Here is a 17,604-nt window from a genome sequence, read left to right as displayed (position 1 = left end):
AAACATTAGATTTATGTGACTTACAAACTTAAAACTTTCAGTATTTATGCCGCTATTTACCCTATTCCATATAACACAAGTTGATAAATAAAATTCGAAATGTGAGTCATATCTCTAACAAACCCATTTATTTTCTCCATTCATTTAAATAAAGCTCACAAATTAAATTACAAGCCTAAGACTCAATGTTTCTTTTTTTTTCGAGCTCATTAAGTCATATTAATGAGCATTAATTACTACCTAAACAGCTCAAAAACTTGGTACTACTTCTTGAACAAATCAGATAGGTCACCCTTTTCATACATTGAGCTCAGAATATCACAACCCCCAATCAATTCACCATTAACAAAGATCTGAGGGAATGTAGGCCAGTTACTGTAACTTTTTAGTGTCTCCCTTAATCCGGGATTATGTTCATCGTCAAGTACATCGACGCTCTCGTAATCCACACCTTGATTTTCAAGGATGCCAACAACTCTCTGTGAGAATCCACAAAGTGGTGCACTTCTTGAACCTTTAATAAAAGCCACCACTTTGTTCTCCTTTACCAACCGATCGATGAGGTCCTCTAGCGGGACTGTCAATTGAACATGGCGGCCTGGTGTTAGCCGTAGATCAGCCTTCTTCTTTGGGGCTTGACGAGCCCAAGTGGCATTACCGGATTCATTGCCTGGAGGTACCTTTCCAGTGGTTTTGATGTGCTCCTCCATCCATGATTTCCAAGCTTGGGTTAGAGATTCCCTATCTGGTTCATCCACAACGCCAACCTATATAACAAAGTCGAACAGGACCATTATTAACTGAGTTTTGACTCATTATTTCTATCATCACGCCACTTGAGGATTGTATGTGTGTTGTGTGTAAGAGGACTGGGATTAAAATTCAGCTGGACTAATTTAACAAATGGATAACTTAACTGCTACTCTTTCTTATTTTGAAATGCAAATATTATACTCTCTTTTTAAGTTTTAACCAAAACATTCAATCACCCAACATCATTCTTATTGGTCTAACCTAATTCCATGTGCTCTTAACAGAAGAAAAGATAAGAAAACACATCTACCTTACAAATATTTAGTTATATGGTTGGTACTGTACAGAATGCATAGAATATGATCCCACTGAACTCATAAGGTATTGTGATAGCTCGATTAATCGAGTCTATAGTTTGCTTCCATGAGATTCGAAATTCGGCCCATTCTTGGGATCTACCTAGGAAATAATACTGCGTCGAGATCAATCCTAGGAAACAAAAGAGTTCCACAGAACATGGAGCATCCTTTACTGAACACCCCCATTGTTTATCACTCACCAATTTGGTTAACAATTTTCTATTGTTTTTATCATGCTTCACCTCTAAACCTTTCAATCTTTAAAGACAGACAATGCTAAATAGTTAACCACTACAAAATTGTTCCCTCATAGATGCAAACACGACATGACTCTTATTATTTTGGGTGGTGGGGGTTTCTGAATTTGAAGGAATAAAAAAAAGAACAAGCCTTTAAGGAAACATGAACACATGAACACATAAACTTATATAAACAAAGTAATACTTACTAGACTGTTCAACACTCACTAATTAAGAAGATAATTATGATTAAAGTTAAGCTAATCACAGAATCAATCAATCAATCAATTTAAACTATAATGCAAGTAACAACATGATTTCATGATTGACCTTTTGCTACAATTTTGATCAATTTCTATATCTACTTTCTTGCCGTATAAGACTCAAAATTTTGTTTTTGTCTTGCTTAGCAAATAGTTGTAATTCTACAAAGCAAAGTGTCTTCAAATCCAAGCAATGTTTCTCAAAAAAAAAAAAAAAAAAAAAAAAAAATCCAAGCAATGAAATTCCAAAATAGCTTCCAAAGAGTACAATCATAATGAATTTTCTCAACACCAAAGGGGTTCCGTACCTTGACAGAGTGGCAGAGCTCCGGGACAGATTTCCGATGAGCAAGAACACTCGCCGCTATATTCCTCGATAGACCGACGAATTGAAGGTCGCCGTTACCGTCATAAACGGCATAAACGCCGGTATCGGAGGGGAATTTCCCGGTAACTTGATCGGAATCCTCCGGGACGGCGACTATCTCCGTGTCGGAAAGAGTCTTGAGAGCCAAGGCGATGAGCGAAGCCCGGGGTCTGGGTTTGGTGGCAGGGTTCAGAGAAATGGATGGGAAGGTGAAGCAGAAGGGTTTGGGTTGTGTATAGAATGAGAGGTTAGGGTTATTTCTTGAAGAATGAGGAGAAAATAGGCGAAGAGAAGGCGTGGTCGAAGTGTGAATTGAAGAGAGGTGGTTCACTGTCGCCATTGGAGGAGAGTTGGAGCTTAGGGTCGTTGCAGAAGCAACTTCTTCCGTTGAGATATCTGTTAATATTCGGATTGGGTTTTTTTTTTTTTTTTTTTCTAAATACAATTTTTTTTTTTAGATTATTTCACGAAAACATAAAACAACAAAAAAAAAAATTACAAAAATACAGATTCACGAAATTTTATACATTTTTTGATTTTTTGATTTTATTTACAGAAAATACGGTTTTTTTATGTTGTAATTTGCTGTTGATTTTTTGTTATCTGCATGTTATTTTTTGTTGTTATTTTCATATTACTTTTATGTAGTTTTATTGTTGTTGATTTTATATTGTTTTCGTGTTATTGTTTGGAAAACCGTAACAATGTAAAAAAAAATATTCTTTGAACGTAAAAATGTAATTATTTACAGAAAAATGTTGTTTTATGTAATTATTCCATTTTTTTTAGGGATAATTACATAAGGCATTATATTTTTTTTTTGTAAAAAAATTACATCTTCATGTTTACATAATTTTTTTTACATTTTTACGGTTTTCCATAGAAACAACACGAAAACCACAAAAAAACTACATAAAATTACCATGAAAATAACATTTAAATAACAACAAAAATAACATATAGATAATAAAACATCAACAATAAATTAACAAGAGTACAACATTAAAAGACCGTATTTTCTGTAAATAAAATAAAAAAAAATCGTAAAAATATTTAAAATTTCGTGAAATCATATTTTTGTAATTTTTTTATTGTTTTTGTGTATTTGTGGGATAATCCATTTTTTTTAGTCTTTTGATTTCTACTTTTTTTTTTCAAAACATAATGGAAATATTATTTTCAAAAATTTCTTATTAAAAAAATTAAGGCCAAAAGCATCGAAAAATTAACTTCATACCTCAATTTTGTAAGGATAATTACATAAAATATAAATTTTTGTGAATTTTTATGTATTTATGTTTAAAAAAAAAATTATATTTTTACAGTAAGAAAATAATAAAAGAATTACATGAAAGTAACAAAAAAAAATAATATCAAAATGATATACAAATAACAAAAAAATAACATCGAAATAATAAGAGTACAACGTAAAAATACACAAAAAAAAAACTGTATTTTAAATAAATAAAATCTAAAAAACCGTAAAAAAGTTGAAAATTCTGTACATGCCGTAATTTTGTAATTTTTTTGTTATTTTTTTTTTTTTTTTTGGTTTGTTTTTTTGAAATTATCCCATCTTTTCAATGTGATATGCAAAATCAACTAGGTATTGCATTCAAATTAAATTGCAAAGTTACCTCAAAATTTGTATAACATGTACAAAAATATACAATATAAACCTTAAAGCAGTATACATGCAGAAATATATACAAAATCAAAAAGGCACATTGGTGAAAATGGGCATATTAATGTAAACCAAAGGAGAAGGGGTTGAGTTTTAGAGATTTGGAATTGTTCGATAAAATGTTTCTTGCAAAACAAATTTGGTGCTGCATTCGACATCCCGACAACTTGTGTAGCAAAGTGCTCAAGGCTAGTTAGTTATAGAGGCTAAGTGTGGCTTTCAAGATTCATTTTTTTTGGCTAAGTTTGGTGTGGGGAAAGGATATTATCTTTAATGTTTATAGATGACAGATATGTAGGTATTTAGATTTTTCAATCCAATCTAATTTATACAAGCACGAATACTTACACTTTATAGATTGAATTGAATTGGCTCGTGCAGATTGAATTGGATAGAGTATGAAAAACTGAGTTTTTGTAAATATCAATAATTATTACAGAAATATAAAAAAATATATGACTGTAATAGTCTGCACCAGTAAAATGTAATTCTGTTACTGCAAAAAATAATTTTGCAGAATTAAACTAGAACCAGCAAAATATTAAAAATAATCGCAAAAAATAAAATCACTTGACACAAGAGATTTGTACGTGGTATCGGTGTTCTTTCGAACACTCCTAGTTCACAGGGCAACGCCCAGAGAAAGAAATCAATTAATAAAGTATCAACAATTACAAAGACAATTGACTTAAACAAGTTTAAACTTCCTCTAACTTATTATCGCAATCCTTTGAAGTGCAAATCTGATTTGATCAGAACGACTTTCAAATAGTGAACTCTCTTCGTGTTTGAGGTGAGTGCTTACTTCCTCCCGTAGTAAGGCTTGCACAAGTCTTCTATAGTGAAAAAATTAATAGTTTATTTGTTATGAAAAAAATTAATACTTTATTTATTTAAGACCAATTACTATAGTGAAAAAATATATTTTTTTTGCAATATATATGATATGATGGTTAAAAAAATGAGTAATTTGCGGCATAAATACCTAAGTTTTATGCCGAGTAGCAGATAAATACCTAAGTCCTAATTTTGGCGGTAAAAATACCTTCCGTCACTACTCTGGAACTTCCATAGGTACCTCTCCGTTAAGTGCTAGGTTAGTGTCCACGTGTCACTCGTTCATTAGTCCATGTCATTAATTTTTTTTTAATTTATTATTTAAATATTTAAAAATGATTTTTAAAATATAAAAAATAAACAAAAATAAATATAATCAAATTTTTTTATCATAAATTCTTATATATTTAAAAATTAAATAAAAATTATTTTTAACCTAAAAAATTACAAAATTATCAAACACATAAATTTAAAATTTAATCCTATGTTAATAAAAAGAATCCAACAAAAGAGGATTGGTTTTGTTAAACATAAAACTTAAAATTAAATTAAATACAAAATTAAATTCAAAACTTAAAAAATCTAAGAACATAAAATCCCTAATCTCTAAAATCATGTTCTTCTATCTTCTGCGTTGACAGGTTGATCCACATAGCAGACCTTACATATTTTACAACCCATCTTTCTCTTTCTCCTTTTCTTTCCTTTTTAATTAGCCTTCTCTCATCACTAGCATCACACACTCTAAATCCAAACTTTTCTTCCATGGCAGATACCTCAAGACCCATAACGGGTTACCCTGCTTCCACTAGCCTCAACCTAACGCTGCTAACCCCAATAGTTATCCTTATCCGCCGCCTTACCATCACCAGCAACCACCGCCTAATAACCCTAATGCGTATCCCTACTGTTACGATCCGCCGCCTTAGCATATTGGAACTTGATGAGGTAAGAAAATCCACCTGTACAACATCATTAAGAATGAGTTACATCGTCAAGTGTTTTATCAAAAGCCACTAAGACTAACTGATCCCAAAAATATTAAAATTTAGTTTCAAACCCAACCTTAATTGTAACAGTTCCTCTGTCCTTCTTGTCTTTTACTTTCAGAGTGTCAAGTGATGGCAACAATCTCAGCTCAAACTCTTTCAAAGTTTCTGCTTCTAGCTCAATCAAAGGTACTTTTGCAATTCCTAAGCGCTTATCTTGCCCAATATCCTGATCAAAAACCTGTGTTGACAAGGAGTAACTTTACTTAGATATAAAACCCATAACAGAAAGTAATCAGTTACTAGGAAAATTTCAACCAGCATATCAGATCAAGTATCTAAAATGTAATTTAAACTAGATAAAGACACAAGATTCCACAACCATTTGAGCATCCTACTTCAGATAATACATTGCTTGTGCACTTAATCTGTGTTTGTATTGCGCATCACAGTACTTTCTCCAAATTTTGAATTCATTCAAATCTTAAAGTACTCCATAACCATAATACTGTTTTAGCTCATAGAGAAAAAAATGGAATTTTTTTGGCTCGGAGTAAAATACTTTTAGCTCATAGGGAAAAAAAATGGAATTTCTTGGCTCAGAGAAGAATATCAGTCGACTCTGTTTCGCTCACCAATTTCAATGTCTCTTCTTCTTCTCCGGCTGTTTCTAAAAACTGGGCGATTGGATTCTTTGAGAACCTCCTCCTCATCGACGCCTTCTTCCTCCTCACCATCGAAGCAGATCCAGATCTAGGTTTTCAAGGGTTGCGAACCTCCATTTGGCTCTGAGAAGATAGAAGTCGAGAAAGAGATGGAGAGAGAGTGAAGAACGCGAGGGTCTCTGATTAGGGTTCATGAATAGTTTTCAGCAAGAAGAGAAGGAAGAAGAAGAGGAGGATGAGGAAGAGATGTTTTAGTTGTTGGGTTTTAATTAATAATTTGGGAAAAAAACAAAAAAATACAAAAAAGGAAAAAAAATTACAAAAATACTTTGGGCCGACCCATTAAACATTTATACAGTCCACATACAAATATTTACAAAAATACCACATGCACTAAGCCTTCAGCTGTACAGAGCGAACCATGAAGATGAAAATACGCGCTCGTTTCAAAACCGCAAAACAACCAAAATGAAACCAAAACGAGAAAAATACAACTATTAATTCTGGCAAAATTAATTGGAAAAGAATACCTGCAATGATCTAAACTGAAAATGATGAAAAAAAAATCAGAAAAATTGTGAAGAAACTGAAATTACACATTTGTTTTCTATTTTATTCGATCAAAATAACTCCCCCTAATATCGAAATCTATATTCATGAAATGTAGATCTGTAACAAACAGATCTGGAGCTCCCACTAAATCCAAAACAATGTATGATGTGAAAAATTTAAAAAAAAACCTCATGAATAATACATCTACGTTATATACAGTTGCATTTTGATTTATTTTTTGTTTTGGTTGCCTTATAGTTGCATTATCGTTTTATGATAGTTTATATATTATGCAAGAATTTAATTTGATGGGGACTAAGAAATAGTAGTTATACATAGTAAGTTTTGTGCAAATAGTTGCATATTAATTTTATAGTGAAATAACATATGCAAGTAGCAAAACTATAACAAAACTACAAAACAACTGTATGCAAGTGCAAATAGTTGCCTTATAGTTGCATTATCGTTTTATGATAGTTTATATATTATGCAAGAATTTAATTTGATGGGGACTAAGAAATAGTAGTTATACATAGTAAGTTTTGTGCAAATAGTTGCATATTAATTTTATAGTGAAATAACATATGCCAGTAGCAACACTATAATAAAACTACAAAACAACTGTATGCAAGTGCAAATAGTTGCCTTATAGTTGCATTATCGTTTTATGATAGTTTATATATTATGCAAGAATTTAATTTGATGGGGACTAAAAAATAGTAGTTATACATAGTAAGTTTTGTGCAAATAGTTGCATATTAATTTTATAGTGAAATAACATATGCAAGTAGCAAAACTATAACAAAACTACAAAACAACTGTATGCAAGTGCAAATAGTTGCCTTATAGTTGCATTATCGTTTTATGATAGTTTATATATTATGCAAGAATTTAATTTGATGGGGACTAAGAAATAGTAGTTATACATACTAAGTTTTGTGCAAATAGTTGCATATTAATTTTATAGTGAAATAACATATGCCAGTAGCAAAACTATAATAAAACTACAAAACAATCCGTATGCAAGTGCAAATAGTTGCCTTATAGTTGCATTATCGTTTTATGATAGTTTATATATTATGCAAGAATTTAATTTGATGGGGACTAAAAAATAGTAGTTATACATAGTAAGTTTTGTGCAAATAGTTGCATATTAATTTTATAGTGAAATAACATATGCAAGTAGCAAAACTATAATAAAACTACAAAACAACTGTATACAAACTAAAATACAGGAAAAACTCTTTGAACATCAACATCCATGATAAATCTCATTGTTACCCATTGATGATATAAAAATGGACAGGAAACAACTAGATAAAAAACATATTAAAAAAATACATATAGAAGGTGTAAAATTTCAAATATGGGAGAAAACCAAAAAGAAACCGAAAACAAACCTCGGTTCGAACATCAGCACCAACATTAGCTTTTTTCCCAGAAACGTTGACAATGAAATCTCTGCATTATTTGTTGAGCAAACATACATAAGAAGCACAATGATTTCTATACTCTTTACGGCTTTATTCTCTACACGGTCCGCTCCATATGTTATCAAGGTCCGTTTCTTCGTAAGAATATATAAGAAACTAGCTTTACAATTAAAAATTAAAAGCGAAATAAAATTAAAAATTTAAAATTAAAAACTGAAATAAAATTAAAAATAAAAAGAAAAGAAGAAAAAAAGAGAGTGAAATGATGGATTGATTGATAGAAGTCAATCCTAGACCTAAGCAACAATATATAAGAAACTAGCTTTACAATTAAAAATTAAAAATAAAAAGTTAAGAAGAATTGTTATGGAAAAAAAATTAAAAATTAAAAACTGAAAATAAAATTAAAAAAAAAATAAAAACTGAAATAAAATTAAAAATAAAAAATTAAAAACTGAAATAAAATTAAAATTAAAAAGAAAAGAAAAGAAAAAAGAGAGTGAAATGATGGATTGATTGATAGAAAATGAAAAAAGAGAGGGAAGAGAGTAGGATTTGATTGATGATGGATGGAATGATGACTAAGTGGTATTTGTGTAATAAAAGCAACTTTGTAAGTAAAAATGTAGTCATAGGCGTGTGTGAGTAATTTTGTAATAAATTGTGTAAAATGGATTTTTCATGTAAAAATTTCTAATAATTTATCTTATTTTAATTTAATGAAAATATAAATATTAAATATTTATTATTTTATTTTAATTTTAAACTATTTTTTGTTTTATTTTTAACATTTTAATTTGATTTACAAATAAAAAATAAAAAGAAAATGATCTGGACTAATCACATGGTGACACGTAGATAATAACCTGGCACATAACGGCCAGGTACCTACGGAAGTTCTACACTAGTGACGGAAGGTATTTTTACCGCCAAAAATACGACTTAAGTATTTATCTGCTACTCGACATAAAACTTAGGTATTTATGCCGCAAATTACTCTAAAAAAATATACACATATATACTAGTAATTATAACAGGCTATATATGGCACACGTATATGGTAATAATAATAAAAAAAAATTATATAGTAAGCACTAGCTGTCTTAACTAAATATGCTCATATATCATCATTAATATATATTAGTATGTATTTAGGAAAGTATTTAGCCAAATAATTTAATGATTTTTTTTCATACATATCAAAATATCAATAAGATTCATTGTAACTGATAATATATTATGTAATAAAAATGGCCAAAAAGATGATATTTTCATCCTATTATTAGATATAGGGTTGGATTTTCTTCTATTTGTGGACAATTCCATTATCTTTAATTTTTAATTTTATTTGGTTTTTTATATTTTTGAATTTTTTTTTGGCTCTCCATGTTGTTTGTCATATTTATTATGAACGTTACACAAATGAACTGTTAATGATTTATTATGCTAAATTTTGAAATATGTGTTTCAATATGTCCATGTATACAATGTGTAATTCACAATTACAAAAATAAATAAATAGTTACCATATTTGATTGTTAACATTTATTCCCACATTGAAACCCTAATACCACCTTCACTATGATTTTTGTGAGTAAATAGTACCACAAATAGAACTAGGAAGAACACAAAAGTATTATATTTAGGATATGTTGTCTCCATTTTAGCACACTAGCTAGCTTCTCTCCTTAGGATCTTATTTTTTCTTTTTCAACTCAACAAGCCAAGCCATGACAAGAAAGAAGGTGAAGTTGGCTTACATCAACAATGACTCGTCTCGAAAAGCCACTTATAAGAAGAGAAAGAAAGGCCTGATAAAGAAGGTGAGCGAGCTGAGTACACTGTGTGGCGTAGATGCATGTGCAATCATTTACAACCCGTACGACACTCAGCCTGAGGTGTACCCATCTCCAGCAGGAGTACATCGTATAGTGAAAAAGCTCAAAAAGATGCCTGAGGTCGAGCAGAGCAAGAAGATGATGAACCAAGAAGTTTTCTTAAAGCAGAAGATTGGCAAGGTGAGCGAGCAGGTGAAAAAGTTGAAGAAAGAGAATCGTGACAAAGAGATGAATCGACTCTTGTATGGCAATCTCTCTGGTAAGATGAACCTTCAAGGCTTGACTGTCACTGATTTGAATGATCTCACTTGGCTTATTGACCAGAATTTGAAGGATATTAAAAAGAGAATGGAAAAAATCGCTAAGGATACCAAGTCTGCTCGAATGGCCGCAGCTGCTGCAGCTGCAATGCATCCACTTATGAATGGAAAAGTGAATGTTAATGTGACTGCTTCTGCTACTGCGTTTGTGGCGGATAACAATGGCCGCAGTAATAATAATAATAATCCAGTGAATTTTGGAGGAAAAGATGTGATTTTTCCATTGGGAAACAACAACAACATGAACTTTAACTAAATATTGTTTACTCATGGCGATTATTTGTGTTTCATTTTCTTAGTTCTTATTCTCAATCATAATGAGTTATTTGTGTTTGGTGTTATACTTTATTCTCTTGATTTTGTTGTTGGTCATAATCATTCTTAATATTGTCTTTATGTTTTTTTATTATTTAGTAATGTGAGTGTTATTGGTGTGGTTATTATGTAGTTTCAATGATGTTTCTATTGGAGTTTTTCTTTTGTTGTTTCGATTAATTTCATGGTTTTATTATATCATTATAAATTTATATATATTTAATATATTTCATTTATTCTCAAGGCCATTGTAAAAATCAATAAATAAATAAATAAAAATCTTATATTTTATATTGATACAAGACATTTCGAAGAAGCACACCTCAAAAATAATTGGAAAATTTACACTCCAGTACTTTAATTGCATTCTTTTTACAAAAATATGGTGCTGTCATTTATATATGATAATGTACCGTTTTTTATACCGTTTTCAATTTAATTCATTTTTTTTTTTAAATAACTGGATGGGACGTGTGATGTGTGATGACGTCATCACATCACGTCCTGCACGTCTTCCATGTTGCAGTGTTCAACTGTTCACGCGCCACTTTTTTTGCATGTGTAATTCAAATTATGGACGGTTTTAGAGGATTGTAATCATTTTTTTTTTATTTTTATATTCTATTTTACCATTTTTATGGTTTTTTAAGTGTTTGTATAAAAGGAAAGTAAGTTTGTTTTATAAATATTCATTTTGAGCTTTTCTTTTCTCTGTTTTCGTTTTATACAGAGTATAGGGGTTAGGGTTTCTTCTTCTTGGGGTGGTTTATTTTTGTATTAGCAAGAGAGTTTGAGTGCATCATTTTCGTTTATTGCCTTGTTATTATCATCTGTAAACCTAAAAAATGGTTAAAACTCGTTCCTCAATTTCTCCTTCGCATTCTGTAAAGGTAGCTGCTGATAAGAAGAAAATGGAAAATGTCTCCGATGATGGAGATCGTGATGATTCTGATCGTTCTGGTGGTTCTGGTGGATCATCGGATGGTAGCCGTGGCTCGGCATTGCAAAAGAGAAAAAGAGTTGTTGATAAAGTGAAGAAAGAAGATGTTCGAAATGTGAAAAAGATGAAGCAAGTTGCTGAAGATTTGCCTGAGGATTATGATAGTGAAGACTTGGAGGTTGAAGTTCGTAATGATTTGAAGGTATTTTTATGATTTTTAATTTTTTATTTGGTTGTATTGGGTTTACGATTTTTAGGGGTTTAATTTATTTTTAGATTTTATAGTTTATTGTTTTATGTTTTTAAATGTTTTTGATGTTTGTTTGTAATATTTTTTTTGGTTTATATTGTAGTCGGTTTTTATTTGTGGGTTTTTGGGTGTTGTTTTTATTTTGTTATTTTTCATGATGTTTGTAATCTATTTTGTTGATTATAGGTTTGATTATTTGTTTTTAGGTTACTGTTTATGTGTTTTTTTGGTTTATTTGTTAATTTGTTTCGATTTTGTTTATTTAGGTTATGTTTAAGTTTATTTTGTTTTATTTCTGTATGGTTATGGTTTATTTTTGGGTTTTAGATTTTTGATGGGTATTTTTCTTGTTTACTATGGAAAGTTTTGGCTTACAAATATATTTTCTGTTTTTGTTTATTATAGGGTTTGATTATTTATTTTTAGGTTATTGTTATTGATGTTTTAGTTTATTTGTTAATTTTTTTTCGATTTTGTTTATTTAGGTTTATGTTTAAGCTTACTGGTTTATTTTTGTATGTTTATGGTTTATTATAGTTTTTTAGGTATTGATGTGTATTTTTTTTTTGTTTACAGTGGAAAGTATTGGTTTACAAATTTAAATGATTATTGTATCCTGTGAAGTTGTTTATTGATGCTTATTTTTAGTTTAATGTGTGGATTTCTTTGTATATCATTTTTTTTTACAGGAATGGGATTTATATTTCAAGCCTGGTGAAAAGATTCAGGGAAAAGTGATGTTATTCCCTAATCAGGATAACATTGTTGTCAAAAATATTAATTCCAAGTTGACTAAAGATCAACGTAAGTTGTTTCGTGCTACTTGTTTTGGTTATTTTTTGGATAGCCATCCTGTTGGTTTTCAGTCTCAATTAGTTCATAATGCCTTACATAGGGAGGTATATCAGAAAAATGAAAAAGAAATGTGGTTTAAGTTTGGTGATGAGAATTTCAGATTCAGTTTAGCTGAGTTTGCTGTTGTTTCTGGTTTACTGTGTGTTGGTGATGCCGATTTGAGTAAGTATACACACAGAGAAAATGCTTTTGTTGATCGATATTTTTGTGATCGACAAAGGATCGTTAGTCTTTGTTGAGCATAGGTTTATGTATAGTGATTTCAAGTCGGATGAGTATCTTTGTGAAGATGGTATTTTGTACCTTGTTACTAATTGTTTGATTAGTAGTGTTTACTCAAAAAAAGTTCCTGTTGAGATTTTGAACATAATTGGGGTTGATGAGTATGGTAGTTTTCCATGGGGTATACCAGTGTTTGAATTAACTTTGCACAATTTAAAGATTGGTCTGAGGGGTGTTATGAAGGGAAAATGTGTTGTTAAGCCTCTTGCTAAGGTTAAAGGGAAACATTTGGAAAAGGGTCCTCGATCTTATAAACTTCCTGGTTTACCTTTTGCATTTTTGGTTTGGTTGTATGAAACCATTCCTTTGTGCTTGAAGGCAAAGTTTTGTTCCTATGATTCTGGTAAACCATATAGGTTTTGTAGATGGAAGAGTATTGGAAATCCTAATTCAAGTGAAGTTGAGAAGAAAGTTCTATCTTCAAATAAGGTATTTTTTATATTTTGTAAATTGTTTATTTGTTGTTTTTATTATATTTTGTAAACTAATTATTTTTTCTTGTTTTGCTAGCTGAAAGGAAAACATATTGTGCCTACTGAAGATGAAATAAAAGGTTTATTGGTGCTTACTGGAATGGAGTTTATTGGCCGAGAAGAGTCAGATGATGACTTTGATGATGTTCCATTCTCAAAGTTTAATGTTGATAGAGTTGGATCTTCTGGTGTACAGAAGGAGTTTACTGGTGGGTTTGATGTCGATGGTGTGATGCGTAAGATGAAGGAGTTTATTTCTAGGCAAAAGAAGACTGATGAGTCTATTGAAGTATTGAATAATGTGTTGGAGGGTAGATTCAAGGAGTTGCAGTTAAGTCTTCAGTCGTATATTGACTCAAAGATCAGTGAAGGCTTGGTTTTTTTTATGGAATTGAAGTTTAATGAGTTGAAGGAAGCTATTGAAAATGCAAAAATTTCTAAAGATGGAAATGATAGTCCTGATGAGAGCGATGGCAAGGTTTGATTATGTTTATTTTATTAGTTTATTAGATGTTTCTTTGTTTTTTCATATGTTATTTTGATTTTGTTGGTTTTTTCTTTTTTTTTTTGTTGCAAGAATGATGATTTAAATGATGTTGAAGTTTTTGATGTGAAAAGTCAAGATGCAATTGAAACTGTTGGACTCGATGAGAATATCCAATATACTCAGGTTATTATTGTTTTGTAAACTAGTATATTGTTTTTTGTTTATTGAATATTTTTTGTTTTTTGAATATTTTTTATTTATGTTATTAATGTTTTTATTGTTTAATGGGTTTTTTTTTATTTTTTTGTAGGTTTTTAATGATGATGCTCCTTCATTTGATATTATGAGTTTTATTTCTAGTAAACCTGATTGGTTTACTGAAGAAAAAAAGAATACTGATAAATTGAATGATGAAGAACAGGTTGTTGATGATCATGGCCTATTTAAGGATGTTGTTAAAAAATCTAAGGAGGATGAAGATGATGGTGGTGATGACCAGGCAAGTTTATTTATTTTTTAGTTTTTTCATTATTTAGATGATTTGTTACTATGTTGGTTGTTGTCTCTGTCAAATGTTTTTTATGTTTGTTTTGTATATTTACAGGGTTTGGGGGGTGGTGATCTTTGTTAAAGCTATTGGTTCGATGGGACAAATAAAGACAATGTTGAGGGAAAGAATGCGAAGAAGCAAAAGATGTTGCGGATGGGAGTAATAAAGATAATGTTGAGGGCGAGCGAGTTGATGTAGATGCAAGTGTAAATGATGTTGAAGGTGTTTGTAGTAAGGGAAAGTTGTTTGATAGTCAAGGCACTGAGGATAGTATCACTGTGTCTGCTTTGGAGATTATAAATGAAAAGATTGATGCCTATGAGGGAAGCATTAAAAAGGTTTGTCATTTTTTGTTTACTGTATACTTTTTTGTTTATTTAGTTTATTTTATATTTTGAATCATTTTGTCATGTTTAATTATTTTTATTTTTTGTTTTTAGGATAAGTCTTTAAATAAATTAGAGGCAACAAATGTTGATGTTTTATCTACCTATGGGTTGGACAAGGTTTGTTTACTTTTTTTTTTTTTTAATTCTTGATTATGTTCTGAGTATTGATTTTTGGTTTACTATGTTTACATATTTTTTGTTTTTTTTGCTGCATGATATTTTAAGACTGATGTTGTTGGTGTTGAGAAGAAGCATGGTTCTCAAGAAAGCTTTTCTGTATCTACCATGGAGGTTGTTAATGATCATTTGGTTTCCTATGAAGACAGTTTGAAAAAGGTTTATTTTTATTTTGTTTATGTTATTTGGTAGTTTATTTTTTTTTTCTTTTCACTTACTTTTTTTTCTATTTGTTTGAAATTGTTTTGAATGCTAGGGAAAGTCTATAAAATTGGAGGAAGAAACTCCTACAGTTGGAAATAGAGAGAGGAAACCTAGTTCTGTATACAACAGTCCGTATGCCACAGAATTTGGTTCAGGTAGTATTGGTAAACCAAAAGGTGGACGTCCTGGATCATGTGCTTTTGGATTTGGCTTTTTCAATGTGATTGATGATGTGCAAGCTAAATCTTTTGATCAGTGGTTTAAGATTGGGTTTAATGATAAAAACAAAGTGAAGAAGTTTAAAGAATGTCATAGGAAGCTTAAGGTTCCATTGGATTTTGTGGTTTGTCAAATTGATGATAAGATGTGGTTCTATGATTTGCTTACTGTTGGGAAGAACTTGTCATGCTCGGTTAGTGTGTTATTATATATTTTTTTTTGTTTATTGTATACTTTTTCTGTATATTTGTTTATAACTTTGGATTGTTTTATGTTTATTGCAGCATATTGATGTTTGTTTCTACTATTTGAGAAAGAAGTTAAAGTATGACCAGTCTGTGAAAATTTCTGGTAATACTACTGATTGCTTCTTTGCTTCTCAAATTTTTGAATTATATAATGAGTTTGTTGCAAGTGGTGAAAATGTTGATTCGGTTAAGAAGGATTCTAAGGCATTTTGCATACATAGCGGATTTTTATATGTTATGCAATAAACCTGGTGAGCTTGATTTCGTACTAATGCTGTTAACGTGATTGTTCTTGCTCATTGGATATTGTGTATTCTTGACATTAAGATGAGATGCTTAAAAGTGTTGAATTCTATGAGGTTTGGGAGGTACAAGAACAACTCAGAGAGTTTTGTTCGTGCATTTGCTGTAATAATTCCTATCTTACTGTCACATGTTAATTTCTATGAGGGGAGAAAAGATATTGACGGGAGTAGTAAGCACCGGCAAGGTAAAAGATACTGATGCGTTTGATATTGTCGTGGTTGATAATTTGCCACAACAAGAGGATAGGTAACTATCTTTGTTTTTTTTTTTTTATATTTATGATTCTATGTTATTGTTTATTTTTTGTTATCTGACAATTGCTATGGGTTTATTTTTGTGATGTAGTGATTGTGGTGTTTTTATCATAAAGTATGCTCATTTCTTCATGCATGGATTGATTGATAAGATTCCTAAGAAGTTGGACATTGCATTCACTCGGAAGAAGTTGTGTGTTGATCTGTTTGTTCATGCAAAGAAGAAGGAGTTGGGTGGGTACGAGTCTACTTCGGAGCATCCAGGAAGGATGCCATAGTTTTATGTAATAGAACAACATGTTGGAAACCTAGTTTACATTTTTTTGAACTTTATGTGTATTTTTATGTCATGTTGTTTTGTTTTTAGGTTTATGTTTGTGTTTGTTTAAGAAACTGTTTGGAACAGTAATATTTTAGGAGACTCTTGCCTATTTTAATTTTGAAGTAACCTTTTGGTTTACTGGCACAGTATGTTTTGCAGTTTTTATGTTATGTATTTCTGTGAGACAATATGTTAATTTTTTGGATTTAGAAATTAGTTTTAGTGTTCTGGCTTTTTTTATGTGATTTTTGTTTAATTTTGTTTGATCTTATAAACCAATGACATTTCTGTATACCATTCTAAGTGATATAAACCAATGTGATGGTTTATTAACCTTTAAAATGGTTGTAAATAAATTACAGTTAATCGTTCATATATTTGGTAACCGTTCATATATAGAGGAGGAAAAAAAAAAACTTACTTGAATCTAAGCGAATTGTAATCATTTTATTAAAAGTTTGTATTAATACATTGAAAAGCTTTATCAACTAACAATTATCATTGTAAATTGTTTTTGTATACTGTCTATTTAGTAACCATGTTTGATGCTTACCAACATTTATTCATTTTACCTCAGGATCTTATGATCTTTTTCTTTTTCTTGGTGGTTTTAGTACTGGGTCATTTTTACATGATCTTTTGTTGTGTCCTCTCTGGTGACATTGACCGCATACCACTTGTGCTTTTGCTTCAAGTCCATTTTTGTATCGTTGTTTCTTTGGTCTTCCGGCAGCTCTCTTATGTTTAGGTGGGAGGACTACAATATTTCTTATTAAATCTGGTATATTCCATGATGTTGCCTCACCTAATGGGAGTATACTGTCTTCATATGTTGCCATAAAAGCTTCTTTCGTGTAGTAGTATGAGCAATATTTGTAGCAAGACAGGTTCCTTTTGCTTAGTACAGCCATTGCATGAGAGCAAGGCATTTCATCATATTCAAATCGTTGGCGGCATGTTTTATTCTCCAAGTTTACTATGTGAGATCCGTTGTTGTCGTGTACTTGGTATACCGAAGGTTTCTTGTTTCAACT

The 17,604-nt window shown here is 30.6% G+C and overlaps 4 protein-coding genes and 1 long non-coding RNA gene across 6 annotated transcripts; 4 read left to right on the top strand and 1 right to left on the bottom strand.

Moving 5' to 3' along the window:
• Nucleotides 1-115: 115 nt before the first annotated feature.
• On the bottom strand, nt 116-2,447 carry LOC115697958 (bifunctional monothiol glutaredoxin-S16, chloroplastic). The gene is made up of 2 exons (XM_030625138.2): nt 1,923-2,447; nt 116-767 (listed from the first exon to the last, which is right to left on the bottom strand). Exons 1-2 carry the CDS (start codon nt 2,319-2,321, stop codon nt 264-266), a joined length of 903 nt encoding a protein of 300 aa, XP_030480998.1. The 5' UTR covers nt 2,322-2,447; the 3' UTR covers nt 116-263.
• Nucleotides 2,448-9,395: 6,948 nt separating this feature from the next.
• Nucleotides 9,396-10,705, top strand: LOC115696265 (agamous-like MADS-box protein AGL80). The gene has a single exon (XM_030623175.2). It carries the CDS (start codon nt 9,872-9,874, stop codon nt 10,553-10,555), a length of 684 nt encoding a protein of 227 aa, XP_030479035.1. The 5' UTR covers nt 9,396-9,871; the 3' UTR covers nt 10,556-10,705.
• Nucleotides 10,706-12,960: 2,255 nt separating this feature from the next.
• On the top strand, nt 12,961-14,512 carry LOC133029285 (uncharacterized). 2 transcript variants are annotated; one of them, XM_061101763.1, is made up of 3 exons: nt 12,961-13,892; nt 13,992-14,084; nt 14,323-14,512. In XM_061101763.1, exons 1-3 carry the CDS (start codon nt 13,515-13,517, stop codon nt 14,419-14,421), a joined length of 570 nt encoding a protein of 189 aa, XP_060957746.1. In that variant the 5' UTR covers nt 12,961-13,514; the 3' UTR covers nt 14,422-14,512. The 2 variants fall into 2 exon arrangements, with proteins under 2 accessions (XP_060957746.1, XP_060957745.1); XM_061101762.1 differs by having other exon boundaries at nt 14,212-14,512.
• On the top strand, nt 14,451-15,934 carry LOC133039581 (uncharacterized). Its single transcript, XM_061118474.1, has 6 exons — nt 14,451-14,475; nt 14,572-14,789; nt 14,892-14,957; nt 15,066-15,176; nt 15,274-15,633; nt 15,725-15,934. Exons 1-6 carry the CDS (start codon nt 14,451-14,453, stop codon nt 15,932-15,934), a joined length of 990 nt encoding a protein of 329 aa, XP_060974457.1.
• Nucleotides 15,935-16,180: 246 nt separating this feature from the next.
• Nucleotides 16,181-16,716, top strand: LOC133029123 (uncharacterized). Its single transcript, XR_009683328.1, has 2 exons — nt 16,181-16,240; nt 16,340-16,716. It is a non-coding gene; the product is annotated as an uncharacterized LOC133029123 (long non-coding RNA).
• The last annotated feature ends 888 nt before the right edge of the window (nt 16,717-17,604 follow it).

Source organism: Cannabis sativa, chromosome 7 (assembly GCF_029168945.1).
Source record: "Cannabis sativa cultivar Pink pepper isolate KNU-18-1 chromosome 7, ASM2916894v1, whole genome shotgun sequence".
NCBI classification, from domain to species: Eukaryota; Viridiplantae; Streptophyta; class Magnoliopsida; order Rosales; family Cannabaceae; genus Cannabis; species Cannabis sativa.
The sequence above is the reverse complement of the archived record's forward strand: the minus strand, read 5'-3'. Positions and strand labels throughout refer to the sequence as shown.